The 24,787-nt window shown below is 47.3% G+C and overlaps 1 protein-coding gene across 4 annotated transcripts in view; it reads right to left on the bottom strand.

Moving 5' to 3' along the window:
- The window catches only part of ABCG1 (ATP binding cassette subfamily G member 1), an 82,069-nt gene extending 57,809 nt beyond the window's left edge, over positions 1–24,260 (bottom strand). For 2 of the 4 annotated variants that reach the window (XM_036850705.1, XM_036850706.1), the window contains exons 1-2: positions 7,461–7,605; positions 351–594 (exon numbers count right to left, since the gene is read on the bottom strand). In XM_036850705.1, coding sequence (XP_036706600.1) covers positions 351–594; positions 7,461–7,502 — 286 coding nt within the window. In that variant the 5' untranslated portion in view covers positions 7,503–7,605. Of the gene's footprint in view, positions 1–350; positions 595–4,816; positions 4,915–7,460; positions 7,606–23,409; positions 23,471–24,194 lie in introns of those variants that run through there. The other 2 variants (XM_036850707.1, XM_036850708.1) reach the window with 2 other exon arrangements.
- Positions 24,261–24,787: the final 527 nt, after the last annotated feature.

The following is a 24,787-nucleotide window of genomic DNA, read 5'->3' as shown; positions in this document are numbered from 1 at the left end:
AATATCTTGTAATAACCTATAATGGAAAAGAATCTGGAAAAGTGCATATATATATACGTATAACTGGTCACTTTTCTATACACCTGAAACTAACACAACATTGTAAATCAACTATACTTCAGTCAAAAAAAAACAAACGCTGTGAATCTTGAGTCATCTAATCTGATCTGTTCATATCATAAGTGAGGAAAAATCGGGCATAAAGCAATTACATACATTGGCCACAGCAGAGCCAGAGTCTGGAAAGAGAAATCAGCCCCTCAGCTTCCAGACCCAGATCTTCCCAAACAACCTGTTCCTTCCTCCGAGGTGCCTGCGCCTCTGGATGCACACAGCAGCCCCCGCCCTACCTTTCTTCCTCCACCAGGGGCCTTCTGGGACCGAGTAGGAAAGGTCCTTGAATTCGATATTCACAGCCGCCCTCCGCGGCAGGGAGGAGAGGCGCTGGGCCTCTGTGAGATTGTTGTCCTCTTTCTTCAGATGTCCGTTCAGCAGCTCCGTCTCCGTGACCTCCCTGTTGCTGGAGACCACCTCGTCCACAGAGACGCACACTGACTTGGGCTCTGTCATTGCTGCAGAGTAACTGGTGCCATTCTAGAAAGATGGGGAGGAAGCACCAAGGGCAGGTATAAGTTACATCACGGGAAGGACCACAGGTACTCACCATTAGTCTCAGGGCCAAGAAGCTTCTCACCCTCCACGGTGCCCTCAGCATCACAGGAAGAATGCTCACCTAGAGGAATTCCTCCTCCCCAGCCCTCACTTATTCTTCTACTAAAAACGTGCTAAAGATAAACTATGATCTACCGTCTTATTTAGGAATCATAACATCTGATCATAAAACTGATAAACACATCACCTGTCTCAAAGAATGAAACACCAGCCACCCTAAAAATGATCTACCTACAGTCCACTCATTAAAAAAATCCCATGAAAATGCATGAGGCTGCTAAGAAATGCACAACTGAAAAAGCTTTACAATGAGCTCTTTTAGTCCCTTCCTGGCGTAACCTCATAAACATTTCTCAAGAGCAATGATACCACTTGGACCGATGGGGCTTGTAGGAGATGGCCTTTGTGTTCTCCTTGTAAATTTTCCAAATCCCTTACAGCTCTCCTCTCTCACTGTATCTTCATAATAGCACTGAAGTGTTGGAAAGGTTAATTTGTTTTTCTCTGGGATACAGACAAGGAAACTGAGGCACAGACTATTTTAAGGAACTTGCTCTGAGCTCTATGATCAAGTGAGGGGCAGAAGTGATCCCAGGGTATGAGTCACTTAAAAAACAGGGGCCTCTTCCACTGCATCACCTGGATACCTAATACGTAGCTACACTGGCTTTTCAAGCTTCCATGGGAGCCCACTGAACTGTTACAGATAAGCCAAGAACCAAAGGTATTTAAGCAAAGAAAGGAATATCCTTTCTAATGGCTTGGCAACGCTGGACAAGTCAATATGCTTCAGGCACCTCCAAAACACAGAAGAACCCTGGGGTGGATGAATAATGTGCTGTGCTTTTTCCAGCTGCCTCTTGAATCAAGACAGAACATTCCACAGTGCCAAAAGCGTGGGCCTCTGGCGACACTCCTCCATACTGTTGAAGGCAGTCAGCCTGATCCAGAGAGCCCGTGGACACCCACCTGTGACAATTCAGGCCCTTCTGATGGCCGTAGGACTGGGGAGACACTGCCATACTGCTATTTGTTCTAAATAACATCATACTGTTATTTTTCCACAGGTTGTGAGGTACTTCTTTAAAGTTGATGGCTTTTTGATTGTTACTGTTTCTAACAAAAAGCTAAAACAAAACCAGAGACTGGATCATCCATAAGCATCCTTATAAACTCCAGCAACTCTAGGGACCTGAACAAGCCCTCCCCCGCGTTAGAGTGGCCTCTTGAGGGTACGTGACTGCATCCTTGAAGAGGATTTCCATTATTACTATTGCACATTATTTCCATCGTGGAAACCTTGGACGATTTGGAGGTTTTGAATCTTTAAAACACAAATAGGGGGATGGGGAGCTGTGGGCACAGGGGTTTCCGGTTCTTGTGCTGTTTGAAAATGTTGCTTTTTGCTGTTTAAGAAAAAGACACACACCTCCCAGGCATCTCCTACCTCTGGAAAGCTTCACCGCATCAAGTCTTAGCTCACTGACTCTAACATTCTGTGGCTAAAAATTAAAGTGCGGAGTAAAACTCTGACAAAATTAGTCTTGGTTTGCCGCTGGCACGGAGCATGAGAAATGCTTCAAACACAAGCAGGAGTAGGTTCGTGCACCCTCTGCATAATTGGGGAGGTTTGTCTTAGCCTGACAACGGGCCTCCTCAGAGCCTGGGCTGAGATCGAGCCTCTCCTGCTCCCGGGAGGGCGCTGCAGGGCGTGGCCTCTGCATCCGGGCTCGTCTGGTGCCTTCTGCGTCAGGGCCCCTTGAAGGAGCAACCGGAGACCCTGCCCCAGCTCAGCACGCTCTTGGCTTTGACCTGCGGGTAAGAACGTGCACCTGCAGCTCCAGCACCCAGAGCAGCACCAAATGCCATCCCTGGGCCCACCTGTCTTGCTCTTGGGGAACACGAGCTGCTGTCCCAGGGTTATAACCCCGTTTGACTCCACAGGGCCCCCGGAAGCACCAAATCCTGGCTTTGCTGGGGGCGGGGTGGGTAGTGGACAGAGCAATGGGTGAGACAGTTAGCTCCAGGCCTGGTCCCCAAAGTCCATCCTCACCCCCACCTGGAAAGGTGAGACGTCTGCTTCCGGACCCACGTCCTGCCGGGGCACTGGCTCTAACGCCGGGAGAGCCAATTGCTCTGTGTTCAGGTGGGGGCGGGAGCTTCCAGCAGCCCCTCCCCAGGGCGTGGCCCCCTCCACCTCCAACCACCTTGGACCATCCACACCCTCCCCCAGCACCCAACACTCGCGTCACCCCGAGGAAGCCCAGGGACAGGTCGGGTCTTCCCTCTTTAATGAAACCTACACGAATACAGGGACGAACAGCCATGACTCCACCCACCTGCCAGCTGGAGCAGATGCCAGACCTGGATTATGAAGAGGGTCTGACTTGCCCGTCTAGACTCCAAGCCTATCTATCCTCTCACTCACTCACTCACAGCCCAGATAAAGCCCTGGGGATCAGTAGTCAGCCAGACAGACCTGGCCTGTGGCCTCAGCAAGCTCAAGTCCAAGATTGGGCCGCAAGCAATTTCAATACCAAGGGGCAAGAGCTAGAACAAGACGATGCAGGGACCCACGAGGGTCACGCAATGCAGTGGGGGCCCTGGGTGGGGATACACGGTGTTTCTGCGGAAATAAACTGTAAGCTGAGCTTAGCGAGGTGGGGTGGGGAAGGGGTGCTCGTTCACGACCGACATTCCCTGCGAGGGAACAGCATGTGCAAAGGCTCGGCAGCAAGAGAGCGGAACAGCTGGAGATCTGAAATTCAGGGGCTGGAGCTCTGATTTGGGGCGGGGGGGAGGGGCTTTTGGAACAAGGTGGGACTAGCGAGGCACACGGGGTCCGCACCGTGGAGGGCTTGCAAAGCTTGTTAGGGGATGTGCACTTTATCCCGAGGTCTCTGCGGGGCCGCGGAGGCATCTCAAGGCGGAAGTAGCAGACCAGCGGGCCGGTGAGAACCGTCTCCTGCAGCAGCCTGCAGTGGGGAGGGTGCGTGGCCTTCACCAGCGGGGGGCAGTGGGGAGGGAGACAAGTGGACGGGCCAGTGGGACAAAGCTGGGGGAGTAAACTGATTTGGAAGCGAGAGAGTGAAGCCAGAGGCCCGTACTTATATTTACAGTTTTGCATTATAATACCTCCCGCGTAGTAGGTAAGCAATTATGAACAGTAGCGACTATTCATTCAGCAACGCACAATTACAATGCGCTCATTAAACTCCAGACTACACAGGTTACTCCTCCTCTGTCTCCACAGCTCTCCGTGGGAGGGGGCCGGGTGGGGTATGACCCTCTTCCGCTCCATTTCACAAGGAGACCACCTCGCCTGCCTGAGACCCCACCGTTAAGGAGTAGCCAAGCTGGGGTCCAGCTCTGTGCGGCTTCCCTGCCGGCACGGGTCCTCCCAAACAGTCCCCAGCAGCGCCGGGACGTTGCTTGGCTTTCTGTAGGCAAGCTGTAGTGGACCCTGAGTCACCCCAGCCCCCAGCCCTTACAGGGAAATCCACAAGAGAATGGGGAAACCACACAACCCTATACCCGCAAAGCAACCGACACCAAAGCGGTGCATGCCATCACCCACCTTTCCGCCATGGGTGTACAATTAATAAAATCCTGAAATCCTGTCTGATGGGTGGCAGTGGCTGTCACCCCAAAATAGACCAGCTCTCTGGAAACACATCCTCAGATGAGAGCCGCTGGCGATGCAGGTTACAGCTAGCTTGTCCTCAGCCTCCTGAGCTCATTAAAGATGAAACAAATACACCCTCCCTCCCCATTCATTCCCTTTCTTTGTTTGCTTCCCTATCTTGCTGAAGCATTCTCTTTGACCTCCCCTTCCACACACAATTTGTGCTGCATATTAAGTGGTAAATACTAGTGAGTCCATTCATAGGTGTTGAATGCAGAGGAGACCCTATCTGGACTGTTTCTGCCTGCTGTTGTTAAGAATATTTTCTTGGGCACTGATTTCAATTTGAATGCTAATATGTTGAGATGCTTGTTTAGCTGGGGAGGGTCTCTAATGGTCAGAGAGCCCCTGAGCCATTGTGAGGCTGCTTCACTCTCCTTTACCCAGGGAAGTCCAGTTGGAGATAGAAACTTTCCCCACAGCATCTTGGGGAAGGGAGGAGAGCCAAGGGGAACTCACAGGCTCCAGGCATGCGCTCTCTCTCACTTCTCTCACTGCTGCCAGCCACGGTGCCCACCTAGACCAGCGGACCCTGCAGTTGAAGGGCAGATCCCTCCCTGGGACCCTGGGCACATGAGAGGAAAACATACTGGTCCAGAATCCTCAAGGCCACCGCCTAAGGGAAAAGAACCCAAACGTCACGCCCTTAACTAAGCAAAGGGTAGGTGTCACTGGCATGGTCACTCAGAATGCCAACCTCATTGTCTCCAAAATCTGGCTTCTAACAGCCCCAAATACAGTCCCATTGGGAGCCCTTGCCTGCCCTGCCCGGCCCAGCTCAGGGATTCCGAAACACCATGTGGGTGCTTCTTCCATCCTCCAAGGCACCTTCTCCAGACTCACACCCGGCAGCCAGCCCCGGGCTGGACCGCAGAGCAAAGTTTAGGATCCTGGGTATCTCCCAAGGGCTCTGTTTATGACTTAGGTAGAATTTTTTAAATTAAAAACAAAAAAGCAGGGCTTCCTTGGTGGCGCAGTGGTTGAGAATCTGCCTGCTAATGCAGGGGACACGGGTTCGAGCTCTGGTCTGGGAAGATCCCACATGCCGCGGAGCAACTGGGCCCGTGAGCCACAATTACTGAGCCTGCGCGTCTGGAGCCTGTGCTCCGCAACAAGAGAGGCCGCGATAGTGAGAGGCCCGCGCACCGCGATGAAGAGTGGCCCCCGCTTGCCGCAACTAGAGAAAGCCCTCGCACAGAAACGAAGACCCAACACAGCCAAAAATAAATTAATTAATTAATTAAAAAAAAAAAAAAAAGAAATAAGGCTTTCTGTTTAAAAAAAAAAAAAAGCACAAGGTTTTCAGGGAGAATGGTTTTCACACAAAACAACATTCTCTGAAAAAATGAGCTCAGCCATTAGCACCTCCACACGAACGAAACACCTGAGTTCTGGGGCTGTCTCAAACCATAACGTAACATCCAAAATATCTTGACATAGAAACACCTGTACCTTAAAACATTCTGCTTCATTATTGTCCCACATCTATGAGCTACTTTTGCAGCTTTGAAAGGGCTTCAAGAGTTAGTTACCAGTACCTCCAAGACCTGAAACTTTCTTTACCCACAACTAACAATACTAACCTCCTTCATTTTCCATTACCACCATCATTTAGGAATCCCAAAGAAATGAACACGGGTAAAATGAAGAATGGCCAAGTGTTACCCAAACATGAAACCAGATAAAAGCAAATGTCATGAGGAGGGGACTGCCTCTTTTATTTTTTGATCCCTCTTATATGGAAGAAGCTAAGTCATAAAGGCACAACATGCCCAGAGATGGGACCCGGCCTGTGGGTCCCCCTGCCCCTGGCTTTTTCCTGCTCTACCAACCTCCTTAATGTGTCCGAGGCCCCATTCTATCGGTTTACACAAAATCATTATATAATGAGCTGCCGAGGCTCGGTATGTTCTACAGTAACCTGTTTGGAATCATAGGATGCAGTTGTCAGAGCAGAGCATGCGCAGAAACCCGGCTACTTTTTTTTTTTCTTGAGCTCAAGGCAAGAGGTAACTGTCGGTCAAATCCTGCTGAGCCCTGCTGACTTCAAATACAGGATGCTAAAAATGAAATAAAGGCGAGGGGTGGAGGTGAAAACCCGATGTGCATGGTGGGGTTACAGCTCATGGGAAGTGACTAGCAGGATAGTAAATACATAGACAAAGGATAGAAGGGGGATGGATAGGGAGGGCGAGAGGGCTTGGAATACGGAATGCTTTCTATTTGTACTTTAGATGACCTGAAATCAGTCCAGAGGTGCCTAACTGCACTGTCGGCGTGCTAGGCATAGAAAGGCCCTAGGATGGGTGAGAAGATGGTTAGTTTTTTTTTTTTTCCCCTAATGTGACTTTATGGAGCTATTTTAAAGGGGCAAGAGGAGACTCTTGACCACTCAGAGGAATAGCACTTACTGTAAGAGTGTCTAGCAAAGAATGCGCCTGCAGCCGGTGGTCCCCCTACGGAGCTGGCACCCTTGGGAGAAGTGAGATGCGTGCCTCTGTCCCCACCCTATTCTCTCTACAGGGTGCAGAAATGTGGCCAGAGGTACCCAGGCTCGCCCCTCATGTGCCTCCCCATGACTCCGCCGCCCCCTCCTGAGCAGGTCCGGGAGAGGCTGTCCCCGAGGGCGAAGGGGCAGCGCGGACTCCGGCTCTCCACCGCCTCTCTCTTTTGTTCTGGGGAGACAGTGCCGGTGCTCCGGAGAGTAGCGCGAGAGGCGCCCGCTCCCCAGGCTCTGGCCGCTCGCGCCGGCAGAGGGATGGGGCCCCCTTTCCCTCTGGCCCAGGCTGCCGCCCCGCGCCTGTACACTCCGGGTCCCCAGGCCCCTCACCCGGAGGCAGACGAGGTCAAGGCCATCAGTACACTTGTGAGGCTGCTGGCCTCCTTCCTCCCTGCCTCTCCTGGCCCCTCCGCCTTCCCCGCATCCTCGGCTGCAAGGGGCATCCCGAGGAGCCAGGTAGCCAGGGCGGGGGGCGATGGGAGCCGGGCGCCTCTCCCGGGGCTCGGGGGACAGGTGTCAGGGTGCGGGTGCGGGTCTTTGTGCGTTTCTTATTCTTCTAGAGAACAGAACCAAGCCCCGGGGCCGAAGGATGCGCTCACTCACCATGGCGGTGCCGACCGAGAAAGCGGCCGTCAGACAGGCCATGCCCCGGGGGCGGCGGCGGCGGGGACGAGGCTGCGGGCGGCGGGGACGGGCGGCGGGCAAGAGGCTGCGCTCGCCCCAGGCTCGGCGGCTGCGCCCGACGCGGGCTCCGGCTCCGGCTCCGGCACCGGCCGCAGCTGGGGCCCCGGCCCCGCCCACGACCCGCCCGCGTCGGACCCGCCCACGACCCGCGATTGGCCGGCGCGCAGGGGCGGGGCGGAGCCGGCAGGTGCGCGTGCTCTTGTTTTGCTCCTGTGCGGCGCGGCTGCCCCAGTTCCAGGCAGTCCCGCTCCTCCCGCTGCCCGCGCCCCTGGCCTGGCAGGTGCCGAGGGTCCGCCCCGGCCCCGGAGGCGCCGAGCTCGGAAACTCGCGGGGCCTGGGCCAGCGACCCCGGGCCCCCTGCGGTCAGTCAGTGGGGGTCCCCCTCCAGAACTGCTACCTCAAAGCCTGCAGTGCTGGGCCAGGGGGGGCCAGGGGAGGCGTCTGGCGGGGGAGGGTGGAGGGGCACATTTTTCCTTGTTGGGCATCTCTCTGCCACGTAGGAGCGTGAGAACTAAAGGAGAGATGGCCGCTCCAACGCCCCCTCCCCCGCCACTGCAGCTCCATATCTGGGGTGGTACCCCCATACTGAGGCAGCACACTCACTCATTAATGCAGCATTGCTGTGTGCCAGACGCAGAGCCAAGTGCTGCGTAGCAAAGGGGTGACTAGGTGAAGATGCCCAGGCCTCTGTCCTCCCCTGGCTCCCACCCCCCGACCCCAACAAAAAGAGAAAAGCCTTTTTTTTTTTTTTTTCAGACACGATGTTCCCAGTACGTGGCCCAGCACCTGGCCCAGAGCTGTGTTCATGTAACTTCAGAAGGAGTGACACTTCAGGCACCCTGTCATTTGGCCCCAGATGGGAGCATCAGATGGCCTGGCCTCTGCTAAAGCCCTTATTATATATAAGTGGGACCATTTCCCGGTAACCATGGTGATAAGACATTCCTTACTCCCAATCTCAGAGGCTAATGCTTTTATTCAGTGGTTTGCATGTGGGGACCGCAGGTAGGAATGCATCTCTTCTCCCCTCCAGCACACCTGGATCGCCCCTCCCCACTACCCCTCAGATGAGCAAAGCCCCTGTCCTTCTCCTCACCTAGAAAGAGAGCACGGCTTTTCATGCCAGGCAGGAGGACTTCACACCACAGCCTGATGACCACAGGCAAATTCTCCCCTCAAATCAAAGGAGGGCAAGGAAGTATAATGAATGATTTCAAGGGGGAGAGGGCCCTGCTTTTGTCTGCATAGTTCACTTGAAGAGTCCACGCATTACCTCTATTCTATTGTTAGGAAATCTGACTGCTGCATTTCCAGGTGCCACCCTCTACATGCTGGGCCCACGGGGCTGTGTGGTGCCTTAAACATGCTGAACAGGGAGGCCAACAAACTCTGAGTGTTCTGGAAAGAGGATTCAAATCCACAAACCTCCCTGGGAGAGTTTAGGCCAAAAGGCAGAGACAGAGGTGCCTCATCTCTGGGACCCAGGATTGGTGGCCGGCACTGAAGCCCACCACTTGCTCCAGGGGCAGATGGGACATAAAGCAGGGGAGAAAGACACAGAACACGGCCGGGGAGAGATTCTCTATGAGAACCCGGCTGGTCACTGCCCAGCTGTGTGGCTGGGACAAGTGACAGTGTGGTCCTGTTGCACTGGCATCTATTCTCTGCCCAATATCCATTCTCCATGCTGCTAGGAATGTGTTCAGAATTTCCTTCTGGAACTCCCCTTGCCCCCAGTTCTACACCATGTGATCTGTTCAGTGGTTGGTCAGGAACCAGAAGTGTAAGGCGATGCTTGCCGGGCTCCTGGGAATAGCCAGGGGGACAATACGTAGAGCCTAGGATGAAGCCAGAGAGGGCAGACAGTGATAAAGTGGGTCCTTATTGCCGTGGCTTGAGCTGCTGGCTTTCCACTTACAGGCATGGAAAGAGTCCCACTTATACATCTATACGTTGGGGTAATAATCATCTCAGCCACGTGGGAAATAGTGCCTGTCAAGTGCTCTGCGCTGTGCAAGGCACATAGCTAGCACTCCAGTTCCAATCCTTACCAATGTTATCCCCCTTGCGCCAAAGCTGAGAATAAGCAAATGGTAAAGTAGGTCGGATCTGTGACATTGCTATTGGAACTTTTGGTTGTAAGTGACCAAAACTCTGCTCCAAATGGCTAAAGGGAAGGCTCAGGGTGCACTGGTTTCAGGCCTGCCAGGACCAAGCACCCATTCTGGGTTTTCATCCCTTGATCTCTAGCTCTCTCCATGGCTCTGCCTTCCATCTGCTGGCTTTCTGCTCCGCGAGGCTGTCACCATGGCCCTCCTGGCAGCTCCAAGCCTGCATCCCATCAGTGTTACCAAACCAAATTCGGGTCCACTCGCCTGCCACACAGCAAAGCCAATCTACTGACACTGGGTTGTGGTGAAGGAAAGTACAGCATTAATTGCAGGGCATCGAGCGAGGGAAGGGGAGACAAGCCTCAGAGCCACTCCCACCTGGTCTTTGGGTTAGGGGATGTGTTTAAGGGGAAGAACAAAGAAACTGGGGTGAATCCTCTTCTTGTGACATTTCTGAATCATGGTTTTGGGAGTCAGGGTGTCCCAGGTGGTCCCCGGCTCAGGGGTCTGTGAGCTCACCTTGCCCTGGAGAAACAACCTGAGTTTCTACATTAATGACAAATCTGTAATAGCAATTTAAGTACGTTAACGATGTTATGGGCAACAGTAACCTTAAGCATCTGACTCTGGTGACCAGTGTTGCTAGCCCAGGCTTGAGGTCAGAGGGGACAGAAAGGAGATAAAGTTTTGGATAGAGAGATGAATCCTAAACTTGGTAAAGGAACTTGGTTTTAGGGAACTGGGTTTCATCAGCTGGCAACCAGCCACGATGCCCAGTGAGGGGGAACCAAACACTGACTGGCCTGGCTTGAATCCCAGGGAACCAAACAGGCCAAAGGGAATGCCGGCCCTAATGGAAACATGCAGAAAGATTGGGACATGGGTGCTTCCTCAAGACCATTTTGGGGAACTCAGAGCCCAATGTGGGTGCCAAGCAGGCAAACATAAGAGGGCCTCATCACAGGACTGCCCAGTCCAGACCCCAACCCCAACAGGAATTTCGACAGGACATCACAGGCAGGTGGACCAGGCTGGGCTTGAGAATGTCCAGTGGGAAAGCACTTTCTGCCTCAAAGGGCAGCCCGTACCAGTTTGAAGTAGTTGTCATTGCCGGGAGCGGTCCCTGTGCCTAATGGGACTCCCTGTCGCCCCGAGGGCTCTGTGTTCCACCGTGTCAGTGAGCCCTGCCTCCACACAACAGGCCTTGAGCTCTTCAATCATGGCGCCATATTTCTCTCCAGGCCTTAGCTTCCCTGGACAGATCGTGCCTGGTCCCTCCGACATTGTTCTGTAGAAGACGCCCCTTCTTCCTGTTCACCTTTCTCTCTGTGAGTTCGTTTTCTCAGTGTCCCCTGTGAAACTTGGGGTCCACAACCAAGCACCTACTCCAGGTAACTCCTCCCCTCGCTAATGAGCATTTGCTCCCTCAAATTGTTGGTAAGGACCTGCTTCCATGCTGCAGAACCAACTGCCTGATGTCCTGGGAGCAAGCAGGTCAGTGGACTCAATCAGCAGCCAACTCAATTCACTTTCCTTGTAATTGTGTAGTTTCAGTTGCCTGGTTTGCACTTTATCCCCCAAATCCCATGTTAAGGAGTGTCCAATTTATCTATGCCAGACATACAGCCCCCGAGGCTGGGAAATGGAGGGGACACCCTGAGGACTTCGTCTCTGGTGCAAGGATTCTGCTCTTGGTGCCTGGGGAGGGGTGGCGGGTTCAGGTAAATCAGATGTCCAGGTGGCCTTGCGGCAGGTCTGTGGATTGACCCAGGTGTACTTCTGCAGGGAGCTGGCCACAGGGGGTGAGCATGGCTTGGCATCTTGGATGGCCCCAGCACTGGAGGTCCAGAACAAAAGGTCTCTGATCCCTCCAGAGGAACCTTTGGGCACATCCCATGGCTTTCCGGCCTCCCCGCTCCCAGCTGGCTAGGAAGAAATCTAATGAACACAGTCTTCTTCACATCTGGGTGATCTGGCTTTCGATAATTTGACCTTGAGCCTTATTTGATTACAGGGTGGCCAGCTCTGAATTAACCTAAGTGATTAACCTAAGTGGACCCTGCTCGGCTGACTTTCTTCTGTTCGACTGCAGAGCTCCACCAACCTCAGCTTTGTTTTCCTTCCAAGACCTACGATTTCAGCCATGCCTTTCAGCAGACAGAAATACCTGCTTCACTGGCATCTGGCCTCAACGCTGGGAACCCAGGGTGGACGAGATGGGGGAAACCAGGCCTCAGGTGTGGTCAGACAGTAACGGGGAGAGATTGGAAAGCTGACATTCTTATCTAAATTGGGTATGTTTTTAACTTGTTCCATGAGCTCAACGTATTTTGTAAATCGTTAGAGGAACTCTCGCTGTGTAGTTTAAGGGAGACCCTGCCAGAGGTAAACTGGTGCCACAGGGGCCTCTTGGTTTACCGCGGTCCAGCCCTTTTGGAGTCAGCCTTTCAGGTGTCCCACCCTAGAGACTTGATATCTGCAGTTGCATCCCCCCAAACTGCCTCATCCCCAATGCTATGCCCCCTTGTAATCTAGGCATCACATATCACATAATTAATTTACTATTGATTGTGCTTACTGCCCACCATACCCCTTGAGAATGTAAGCTCCACACCGGCAGGAATGTCCATCCACTGATGGATCTCCAGCCCCAAGAACGGTGCCTGGTAAGGGATTTTGTCCTGGCTCATCAGCTATTTGGTTGATACCTCCCACCCCCATCCCTTTGGGTCCCCCAGTCTGGCTGTTTCCAGTGTGCATGAAGCCCCCAGTGTGGAAAGTGCCTGCCCTGCAATGTTCCCTCAGGGGAACTTCTCTGGTACCCCACCATTTCCCAGAGGAAAATAAAAACCCACAGAAGCCTGGTCCCCCTGCCCCGTCCCCAGCTCCTCTCACCACGTCGACCCCAACCCAAAGCTCTGACTCTGAAAGTAAATGTTTTCAGTCAAATGAAAGCAAAATCTGGTGCCGCCACAGCCAGTAATAAAGAGGGGCTAGTCCCTTCCCCAGGCTGGCAGTGGTGGGAGACATGGTGGGGACTCCTGGGAGGTGTGGGGGTGGGGAGGAACCCTGCCCTATTATATCCCCAGGCTCACGACAACACAACAGGTACCAGAGGCTTCGCTGGGGGACACTTGCCCTTATCTGGGCTGGAGACCTGCCTTCGGGTCATGGCCCCTGCCTTCTCGGCTTCTCTGATACTTTGCTTGTGTTAGCAGAGAATTAGTGGCCATCAGGCCCTTTCTAGCTCTGCTCACAAAGAAGCCACTGCCTCCACTTTTAAAAAGGAAGAGAGAGAGAGAATGAGAAAGACAGAGAGAGGAGGTGGGAGGGAGGGAGGGAGGGAGGGAGGGAGGAATACAGGAAAGAAGGAAGAGAGGGGAGGGAGAGAAAAAAGACCCTTAAGTGGTAAGAATAGGTGCCTTAGCCCTTGACGGGGAAAGGGTAGAAAGCGGAGCAGCTGAGCAGACAGACGCAGAGACAGTCCGTCAGGGAGGGTGACAGCCTGAGGTCAAGTCACACACTAAATGGGGACTCTGTAAATTGGCGTAATTTAAAGTAACGTTATTTCCCTCTCTGTGGTTTGCTTGATCCCTAGTTTGCTGGCCCTCCTGACTCCTCCAGCTTCTGTCTCCACCCAGTTGCTTCCATCACGTGTGGGCGCCGGCCCAGCTCCAGAGAGGGGCCCCTCCCTCCCCAGCCTGCCCGGAGGTGGGGGCAGAGGAGGGGCCATTGGCTGAGAATGCAGCGCAGAGTGGAAGGAGAGAGAGGGAAGAGCCCAGAAGGTAAGAAGGAAGGTTGAGATGAATGAGGGAGAGGACAAGGCAAGTAAGTATTTCATAAGCTAGGTTAGCAAGAGGCAAGTTCACCATTGCAAACAGATTATTTCTGCTTTCTTCTGTTAGCATGAAACACAGAGTGGTGGGAAAGATGCAGGAGACAAATGAAGAGGGAATAGCATCTGGCAATGAGATGACCTTCAAAGCTGAAGATTAGGAGAGAAGTCTCAGAGGTGGACCCTGGAAAATTACCAGAGGCCTCCCATCCCCCACAAAAGGTCCCAGCTGGGACATAGCTGGAACCCCCAGGCCACTGGGCACCCACTTGTCCTCTGGGAAGCTGCCCTCTCAGACTCCATGTGCTCAATCCTACAAAGCAACCCCTACCCAGATCCTTTGGATGATGCCATCTAATGGTTTGAAAAACGCTGTAACATGCATTACCCCTGCGGGATCGGAGGGCAGATGCCATCACCGGAACACGTGTGAATTTGATTCCCAAGCCACAGATGCAGCACAGGCCATGCCCCCTGGGACACAAAGAGACTCTCCACGCCTCCAAAGACCACAGCTCAAGTCCAGTGTGCTCAGCATCCTGGCCACGGGCAGAAGCCCTCTTGCCTCCACAAGACAACTGAGCTCTCCTGGCGTCTGCCCACCCACCTCTCCCCTCTCCAGGCCTGGAAAATGCTTCCTCTACCTCCTGCCTCTCCCCTCCAGAGCCCCAGCTCCATCCCATCCCCTCCCCTCCAGGAAGACCTGGCGGTCACTTTGCTGAGCCCTGGCTTTTGAAAGCAAAAGTCTGGTTAGGGAGATTATCTTCTGCATGCTTGGAAACTTCTGGGCAGAGCCCTGCAACTCAAAAGTCCCCAGGGTGAGAGAGAATCAATTTAATTTAAAAAAAAAAAGTCTTGGCTACTTTTTAAGGGAGGGGAAGGGAAAATAGCTTGAGCAGGGAAATCAGTGTCAGAGATTATTTCAGCAAATTATTTCCTGCCACAGAAAATAAGGAGATGGAGCATAAGGTTTGAAACCTGCCCAGGGCCATGATGCCCAGGCAAGGACCCAGCTCTCCCGACTCCAGCTGAGCACATTTTCCACTTTTTTACAGCTGCCAAACGTTTGTTGAGAATAACCCAAACCTATTTCAAAAAGAGAGGCAGCTACAAGAAGTCCAAGTTCAATCTTTTAAAAGTCACAGGCAAGCTAGTAGGGAGATGGAGTAGACATGCTTTTCTCTCTTCTTCCCCCCAACACAACTAAAAACTCTGGACATTATGCCAAGCAAACCCAAGGAGACTCTGAAAGGTGGAGAGGAGAAGGCAGGGTGGTCAGGACCCTGGGACCCAAGGAAGCACACGATGATGAGGTCCCGGGTTTTCTTTTTGCCACATAGATAGTCTTCAGAATTTCCGCTGAAGAAAGCAATAACCTGGAAGTGCCAATGGACACGAACAACAAAAGCCCCCACAAAAGACTGTCCTCTCTCACCACGGGAATAGAAAAGGAGCAGCCTAGCACTATAGAAAATTGGTAGCCAATTACTGCTCTATTCCAGCCAAATACCATGCAATAAACTCCCCACACCACCCACACCAGCAAAGATGAAGGGGGAGTTTAGATGTCCACCCTCCTCAAGCTGTAATGAGGCACCAAAACCTGCCCCATCCCCAGTTAAAATGGTGTCAGAGCAGGCCAAACAGGGAGTCTGGACCACACCCCTACTGGCAGGAATGAGGAGCCCCTCCCCTTCTCACGGGGGTGGTGGCTGAGGAGACCCAGCAGAGTTAGGACTCTCACCACCATTCAGTAGTAACAAGAACACAATACTACCCCCCAAGCCATGATGCCAGTGGATAGCATGTGGGGAGCAGTAATGAGGTCCACCTCTCGCAGCCAGGGAGGTGTGGGTGGTGACCAGGTGGAGAGCCAGGACTCCAGCCCTTCCCAGCAGTAACGAGGAGTCCCTCCCTTGGATGTCAAAAAAGGCTGAACAGGGAGCCTGGACTTCTATCCTCACCTGTCAGTAATGAGGCAGTGCTCCTTCTCCCTCCCCTGCCCTAGTGATGTCAGAAGAAGCCAGCTAAAACAGAAGGCTTAAATAAGATCTAGCGTCTTGTAACATAATACCAAAAATATCTAGGTTTCCATAAAAAATCATTCATCATCTAAAACCCAAGGGAATCACAATTTAGATAACAGAGATTTATAATTGGAGCATGACTCTTTGAATTTTTGCTCATTTTAATTCTAAAATTAACTGCTATATCAATATCAAAAAAAAAACAACCCAATCCAAAAATGGGCAGAAGACCTAAATAGACATTTCTCCAAAGAAGATATACAGATGGCCAACAAACACATGAAAGGATGCTCAACATCACAAATTATTACAGAAATGCAAATCAAAACTACAATGAGGTATCACCTCACACCAGTCAAAATGGCCATCATCAAAAAATCTACAAACAATAAATGCTGGAGAGGGTGTGGAGAAAAGGGAACCCTCTTGCACTGTTGGTGGGAATGTAAATTGATACAGCCACTATGGAGAACAGTATGGAGGTTCCTTAAAAAACTAAAAATAGAACTACCATATGACCCAGAAATCCCACTACTGGGCATATACCCTGAGAAAACTATAATTCAAAAAGAGTCATGTACCAAAATGTTCATTGCAGCTCTATTTACAATAGCCAGGACATGGAAGCAACCTAAGTGTCCATCGACAGATGAATGGATAAAGAAGATGTGGAACATATATACAATGGAATATTACTCAGCCATAAAAAGAAACAAAATTGAGTTAGTTGTAGTGAGGTGGATGGACCTAGAGTCTGTCACACAGAGTGAAGTAAGTCAGAAAGAGAAATGCAAATACCGTATGATAACACATATATATGGAATCTAAAAAAAAAAAAAAAAATGGTTCTGTAGAACCTCGGGGCAGGACAGGTATAAAGACAGATGTAGAAAATGGACTTGAGGACACGGGGAGGGGGAAGGGTAAGCTGGGACGAAGTGAGAGAGTGGCATGGACATATATACACTACCAAATGTAAAATAGACAGCTAGTAGGAAGCAGCTGCATAGCACAGGGAGATCAGCTCAGTGCTTTGTGACCACCTAGAAGGATGGGATTTGGAGGATGGGAGGGAGATGCAAGAGGGAGGAGATATGGGGATATATGTATATGTATAGCTGATTCACTTTGTTGTAAAGCAGAAACTAACACACCATTGTAAAGCAATTATACTCCAATAAAGATGTTAAAAAAAAATTAACTGCTATAAAGAGCCCTGTTGGACTAAAGATCTTTTCAGAAACATTAAAAAAAAGAGAGAGAGAGAATCACAATTTAAATGAAAAAAAATAAAAGCCAATCAATAGACACCAACACCAAGATGAAAAAATGTCACAATTACCCAACAAAGATTTAAAAGCAGCCATCATAAAAATGCTTTAGTGAGCAATTGGGAACACACTTGAAACAAATGAAAAAATAGAAAGTCTCAGCAGAGAAATAGAAGATGTAAAGAAGAATAAAATGGAAATTTTAGAACTGAAAAATACAATAACCAAAATGAAAAACTCAGTGGATGGGCTCAACAGCAGAATGGAGGGGAGAAAGGAAAGAATCGATGAATTGGAAAGTAGAACAATATAAATTACCCAGTCTGAATAACATAGGGAAAATAGGCTGTACAAAAATTGAGCAGAGTCTGAGGGACCTGTGGGACCATAACAGAAGATCTAACAGAAGATCTGACAGTCCCAGAAGGGGGTTGGGAGGCTGAAAATGTACTCAAAGAAATAATGGCAAAAAACTTCCTAAATTTGGCAGAAGACAGAAACCTACAGATTCAAGAAGTTGGGTGAACTCCAAACATGATAACCTAAAGCAATCTACAACAAGACACACTATAGTCAAACTTCTGAGAACTAAAGACAAAGAAGTAGTCTTGAAGGCAGTGAGAGAGACATGGTATCTTACCCAGAGGGGAAAAGCCACTCCAATGACAGCAGATTTCTCATTAAAAATAATAGAGGTCAGAAGGAATTAGCGCAACACTTTTCACCTGTTGAAAGAAAAAAACCTGCCAGCTCAGATTCCTATATCCAGGAAAAATATCCAGGAATGAAGGGGAAATCAAGACATTCTCAGATGAAGGAAAACTAAGAGAATTTGTCACCAGTAGACATACCATAAAAGAAAAGTTAAAGGAAGTTCTTTAAACATAAATAAAATGGTAAAATAAGGAAACTTTGCACATCAAGGAGGAAGAGAGAACACTATAAATGAAAATGAGTAAGTAAGGTGGATTTTCCTTCTGCTATTGAATTTTCCAAATTTTGTTTGCTGGTTAAAGCAAAAAGTGTAATACTCTCTGATGTGCTTCTAAATGTGTGTAAATAGTTAAGACAATTATATTATAAACAAAGGAGAGTAAATACATATAAAGGGAGGTAAGATTTCTACACAGCACTCAAACTTATAAAACTATAACACCAGTAGACTGATAAGTCATGTATATGTAATAAAATACCAAGAAACCAGTAAAAGAGCTATACAAAGAGGTACACTCAAAAACACTATAGATAAATCAAAATGGAAGTTTTAAAAATGTTCAAGTCCCAAGAAGGAGTTATATAGATAACAATAAACATGAGAGCATAAGAAAGAAAGCAGGGCATTGAAAAAGGGAGAACACAGGGAAAACAAAAATTTAAATGCATACCTAAGCGTACCGTGTTAGTACTTACATTAAATGTAAATAGACTACATCAATCAAAAAAACAGAATGGGGCTTCCCTGGTGGCACAGTGGTTGAGAATCTGCCTGCTAATGCAGGGGACACGGGTTCGAGCCCTGGTGTGGGAAGATCCCACATGCCGCGGAGCAACTAGGCCCGTGAGCCACAACTACTGAGCCTGCGCATCTGGAGCCTGTGCTCCGCAACAAGAGAGGCCACGATAGTGAGAGGCCTGCGCATCGCGATGAAGAGTGGCCCCCGCTTGCCGCAACCAGAGAAAGCCCTTGCACAGAAACGAAGACCCAACACAGCCAAAAATAAATAAATAAATAAAAAAGAACCACTATGTCCATCAAAAAAAAAAAAAAAATTGTTCCCTTTATGTAAACCAACTATACTTAATAAAAAAAAATTTGCTTGCTTTAAAAAAAAAAAAAAACAGAATGATTGGCAGAGTGTGTTAAAAACATGTCCCAACTACATACTATCTATAAGAAATTCACTTCAAATATAATGTTATAAGCAGCTTGAAAGTAAAAAGATGGAAATGGTGTATCGTGCAAATATTAATCAAAAGAAATCAGGGATGGCTATATTAATACCAGATAAAGTAGACTTCAGGCAAAGAAAATTACCAGAGATAGAAAGGGACATTATATAATTATAAAATGACCAATCCACCATGAAAATATAGCAATTCTAAATATGCATGAACCAAACAACTATAAAATATGTGAAGCAAAAACTGATAGAACTGAAAAGAGAAATAGATAAACCGACAATTACAGTTGGACATTTCAACACCTCTCTCTCAATAATTGCTAGAACAACTAGACAGAAAATCAGCAAGTATATAGAAGTACTCAACAACACCACTGGACAAGAGGATCCAATAACATTTATAGAACACTCCACCCAACAACAGGAGAATACACATTCTTTTCAAATGTTCCTAGAACATATAGCAAGACAGACTCTATCCTGGGCCATAAGACAAACCTCAACAAACATAAAAGAACTGAAATTATACAGAGTGTGTTCTCTGATCCAAATGAAACTTTTTCAAATCAATAATCTAAAAGTTTCAAATCAATAATCTGAAAGTTTCAAATCAATAATCTAAACTCCCACCTCAGAAATGTAGAAAAAAAAAGAGCTAAATAAGCCAAAAGAAAATAATAAAGATAAGAGCAGAAATCAATGAAATTAAAAATAGAAGAACATTAAAGAAAGTCAATGAAACACAAAGCTGGTTCTTAGAAGTGATCAATATAATTGACAAAACTTTATCAAGACTGACAAAAAAAAAAAGAGAGAGAGAGAGAGGACACAAATTACCAATATTAAAGATGGAACAGGGGATATCATTACATATCCCACAGGCATCCAAAGGGTAATAAGGGAAGAGTATCAATAACTCTACACACATAGTTTTGACAACTTAGATGAAATGAACCAATTCCTCAAAAAACTACAATTCACTGAACATAAAATAGGTTATTTGAATAACCCTATAACTATTAAGGAAATTAAATTAATAATTTTAAAACACCAAATAAAGAACTCTCCAGGCCCAGATGGCTTAGGAAGGAATATTTTCCAATTCATTTAATTTGGCTAGTATTACTCTGGCACCAGACAATTATAGTATGAAAAAAAGAAAACTACAGACCAATATCCCTTATAAATATAGATGCAAAAATCCTTAACAAAATATTAGAAAGTAGAATTCAACAATATATTTTAAAACTTAAGTATATGCTCAAGTGGGGTTTATTCTAGGCATACCAGGCTGCTTCAATTTTTGAAAGTCACTTAATGTAGTACATTGTATTAACAGAGTAAAGAAGAAAAATCACATGATCTTGCCATTTGATGAAGAAAAACCACTTGGCAAAATTCAACACCCATTTATTATTTTTTTAAAAAAGTCTATCAGGAAAAGAGGAATAGAGGGCAACTTCCTTAACTTGATAAAGGACATCTATAAGAAACCTACAGCTAACATTCTAATGAATGGTGAAAGACTGAATGCTTTCCCCTTAAGATCAAGAATAATGCAATCAGGGCTTCCCTGGTGGCGCAGTGGTTGAGAATCTGCCTGCTAATGCAGGGGACACGGGTTCGAGCCCTGGTCTGGGAAGATCCCACATGCCGCGGAGCAACTGGGCCCGTGAGCCACAATTACTGAGCCTGCGTGTCTGGAGCCTGTGCTCCGCAACAAGAGAGGCCACGATAGTGAGAGGCCCGCACACAGCGATGAAGAGTGGCCCCCGCTTGCCGCAACTAGAGAAAGCCCTCGCACAGAAACGAAGACTCAACACAGCCAAAAATAAAAATAATTAATTAATTTAAAAAAAAAAAAAAAAGAATAATGCAATCACCACTCTTATTCAACACAGCACTGGAAGTTCTAGCCACTGTGGTAAGGAAAAAAGAAGTAAAAGGCATACAGATTGGAAAGGAGAATATAAAACTGTCTCCATCTGCAAATGACATCCTTGTCTTCGTAGGAAATTCTAAAGAATCAACAAAAACACCCCTAGAACAATAAGTGAGACCAGCAAGCTTGCAGGATATAAGATAAATGTACAAAAATAAATTTTATTTCTATATCCTAGCAATGAACATATGGACACCGATATTAACAATAGTGTGTCACTTACAATTGTTCAAACAAAAGTAAATACTTAGGAATAAACTTAATGAAAACATGTAGAGGGCTTGTGTACTAAAAACTACAAAATGGTAATGGAAGAAATCAAAGAAAATCTTTTAAAATGGAGAGACAGATCATGTTCATGGGTTGGAAGACTTAACATAGTAAAGATGTCAGTTATTCCCAGATTGATATATAGGTTTGATACAATTCCTATCAAAATCCCAACATTTTTTTTGTAGACATAAATATGAGTAGTCTAAAATTTTTGGAAAAGACTTTGCCTTAGAATTAGAATAGTTAAAACATTTTTTACGGAAGAAGAATAAAGTAGGGGAAATTGTTCTACCTGATTTCAAGACTAATTATAGCTACAGGAATCAAGACTGTTTGGTATTGGCAAAGGGAGAGACACAAAGATCAATGGAGCAGAATAGGAAATCTGGAACTGTACCCACACAGACATGCCCAGCTGATTTTGACATAGGTTCAAAGCACTTCAGTGGAAGAAGGACAGCTTTTTCAATAAATAGTGCTGAAGCAACTGGACATCCATAGGCAGAAAGAAAAAGAAACTGGGTCTAAGTCTCATGCCTTATGTAAAAATTAACTCAAAATGGATCACAGATTTAAATGTAAAACAATAAACCTTTTCAGAAAAAAGTAGGAGAAAATCTGGGATCTAGGGCAAGGCAAGGAGGTTTTAAATATCAAAAGCATGATCCATGGAATAAAATATTAGTAAATTGAACTACATCAATATGAAAAACCTTGATTTGGACAAAGACGCTGTTAGAAAGATGAAAAGACAAGCTACAGCCTGGGAGAAAATAGGTCTAAACCTCATATCCAACAAAGAACTAGTATCTAGAATGTATAAAGCACTCTCAACACTCAACAGTGAAAAAACCCAAACAATCCAATTAGAAAATGGGCAAAAGACATGAATAGACTTTTCACCCAAAAAGATATACATACAGCAAATATGCACATGAACAGAAGTTCAGCATCATTAACCATCAAAGAAATGCAAGTTAAAATCACAATTAGATGACACTACACGCCTATAGGAATGGCTAAGATAAAAAATGGTGCAACACCACCAAATTGGAGTATGTAGATAAGCTGGATCACCAGTACCTTACGGTGGTGGGAACGTAAAATATACAGCCACTCTGGAAAGCAGTCTGGTAGTTTCTTCAAAAACTGAGCATTCAACTACCATTCGACCCAGCCATTGCACTACTGGACATTTATCCCAGAGACACAAAAACTTACATTCACACAAAAATCTGTACACAGATGTTTACAGCAGTTTTATGTGTAATAACCAAAACCTGCCAACAACCCAGATGTCCTTCAACAGGTGAATGGTTAAACCAAGTTTGGTCCATCCACACCATGGAACATTACTCAGCCATAAAAAGGAATCAACTATTGACACATGCAACCACCTGGATGGATCACCAGAGAATTCTCATGGAAAAGCCAATCCCAAGAGGTTATACATTGTGTGGTTCCACTGATGTAAGATTCTTGAAATGACAAAATTATACAAATGGGAAGAAGTTAGTGACTGTCAGAGGTTAAGGAGGGGCTGGAGTGGAAGCACAGATGATGTGACTATAAGGGGGCCATAGGAGGCATCTCTGTGGGCGTGGAATGTTCTGTGTCTGGGCTGTATCAAGGTCAGCATCCCAGTTGTGATAAAACTGTGCTACAGTGTTACAAGTGTTACCACTGGGGGAAACAAGGTAAAGGCTACCTGGGATCTCTCTGTGTTCTTTCTTACAACTACAACTGTCTCAAAGTACAAACATTAATTTTTTCAAGTCGCAGGACAGTCCTGAGTGAGGCCACTCTGGCAGTGGGGGGACTTACATGGAGTGTGAGGAGGAAGAAAGTGCATGGAGGAGCTTTGGTGATGAACAGGGAGAGGACCCAGAATGAGAGGGCTTCAGCTCACCCAGAACCAGACAACTGGTCTGCAGGGCAAGGGCCTGTTTGTGACCATTCTTTGTCAACTGTCAGCTTGAGAAGGTGAAGACCAGGGATGATGCTCTTCCCCCTCCCTAGAACTCTGAGTGTGTGTGTGTGTGTGTGCGCGTGCACACGCGCACCCACGCCCAGGCATCTGCAGGCAGACAGCGGTGGGTGGGATGGCAGCCCCATCACTGGCTGTCTGTGGTGCTGAGCTGGTACCTAACCTCTCAAAGCCTTCATCTTCATCGGTAAAATGGGAATAAAAAGGGTACCACTGTGGTGGTTGAATAAGATAGGGTAGTTAAGGGGATTTCCCTGGCGGTACAGTGGTTAAGACTCCACACTTCCACTGCAGGGGGCACGGGTTCAATCCCTGGTCGGGGAACTAAGATCCCATATGCCACACAGTGTGGCCAAAAAATTAAAAAGCAATAATAGAAATAAGATAGGGTAGTTAAGGTGCCTGGGAGCCAAGAAGAGAGGGTGTTTCGTATGCATCTAACATTTTCCACATCTTGAGACCCTGACCCTCCATCTCCCCCCCTTCTCCCTCCTCCCTCCTCCATTGCTTTCACTGCTCACCATCTGGCCAAGTGGCTTTATTCTTCTTTGCCTCCTATGATGAACTGCTGTGTGGGATATCCTGCAAAGAAAAAATATGTGGATAAATGTACAAAGGAACATTGTCACCAACCTCAGAATGACACATTTCAGTATTAAATATGAAGACATCAATATGGTGGACAAAGGTAAAAACTTCCAGCTGTAAGTTAAATAAGTCCTGGGGATCTAATGTACAGCATGGTGACTAGAGTTAATAATACTGTATTGTATATTTGAAAATTGACAAGAGAATAAATCTTAAAAGGTCTCATCACAAGAAAAAGCATCTGTAACTATGCGAGGTGACTGACGTTAACTAAACTTATTGTGGTGATCATATTGCAGTCTATACCTATATCAAATCATTATCTTGTTCACCTTAAACTAATATAATGTTATATATCAATGATTTCTCAATACACCTGGAAAAAAATATTTTTGCTGACTCTTAACTCATCTGAATTTACACATTTGTTCTGTCCCCCACTGGTCTCTGGATCCAGAGGATGGAGTCACTCTGACTGTTTCTCACTGGTCCCCAACATCTAGCAGATACCTGCCTCCTAGGAGGCTCTCCAATATTTGTTGACTGGCTGACTTAAGTCGCAGACACTTTACATCAAAGTTTAAATTCCAAATTCCTGTTGGCTGCGTGTACTAGGAGACATGACATATTTTCCCTGATACACATCTAGTTAGTTACATTTACTCCATGAATTTATATTAAACATTTTTTCGTAAAATGCATTTTGTCAGTGACTTACCCACAGCTTAGATATAAACACTTCCCAAGGAGCCCTTCTGCTGCAAAACAGACCCCTCTGAGGTGAAGTATATTTATCTTGCAACTAATAAAGGGAAGAAGCCCCTGCCTTATGTAGGGCAGGTTTGAGCTGTCACCACTGTAGACATGTGAAAAGCCCCAAACCCCAAACCATGATTCAGTTTCTATTTCATACTACAAGGAGAATTATTATACAATAGGCATGATGCAATTATATGTGTAATAATATTGCCCAGTGTAATTGTTACTGTAGAAAACAGGAAGCGAGTGAGGTTACTAAAGGGCAGTTTTGCTCCCTCCCAGGTTACTGGCATAAAAAAGCACCCACTACCTGTCTGTCTACAGATTGACCAAGTGTAAAATCTAGGTACTTCCCACGTTTAGTCAGATGATAGATTTTGCCTTTGTGAACATGGTGGAATTTTTAATAACACACATTGAACACAATTACAGCAAAAACTGTAATTCATCAAGGTCTACAGGATAATAATAAAAGTAAACGGAGTAAAGAAACCTGGAGTAGCAATTCTCATACCAGACAAAATAGACTTTAAAATAGAGACTATTACAAGA

Source organism: Balaenoptera musculus, chromosome 4, assembly GCF_009873245.2.
Source record: "Balaenoptera musculus isolate JJ_BM4_2016_0621 chromosome 4, mBalMus1.pri.v3, whole genome shotgun sequence".
In the NCBI taxonomy this organism is placed as follows: Eukaryota; Metazoa; Chordata; class Mammalia; order Artiodactyla; family Balaenopteridae; genus Balaenoptera; species Balaenoptera musculus.
The sequence above is the reverse complement of the archived record's forward strand: the minus strand, read 5'-3'. Positions and strand labels throughout refer to the sequence as shown.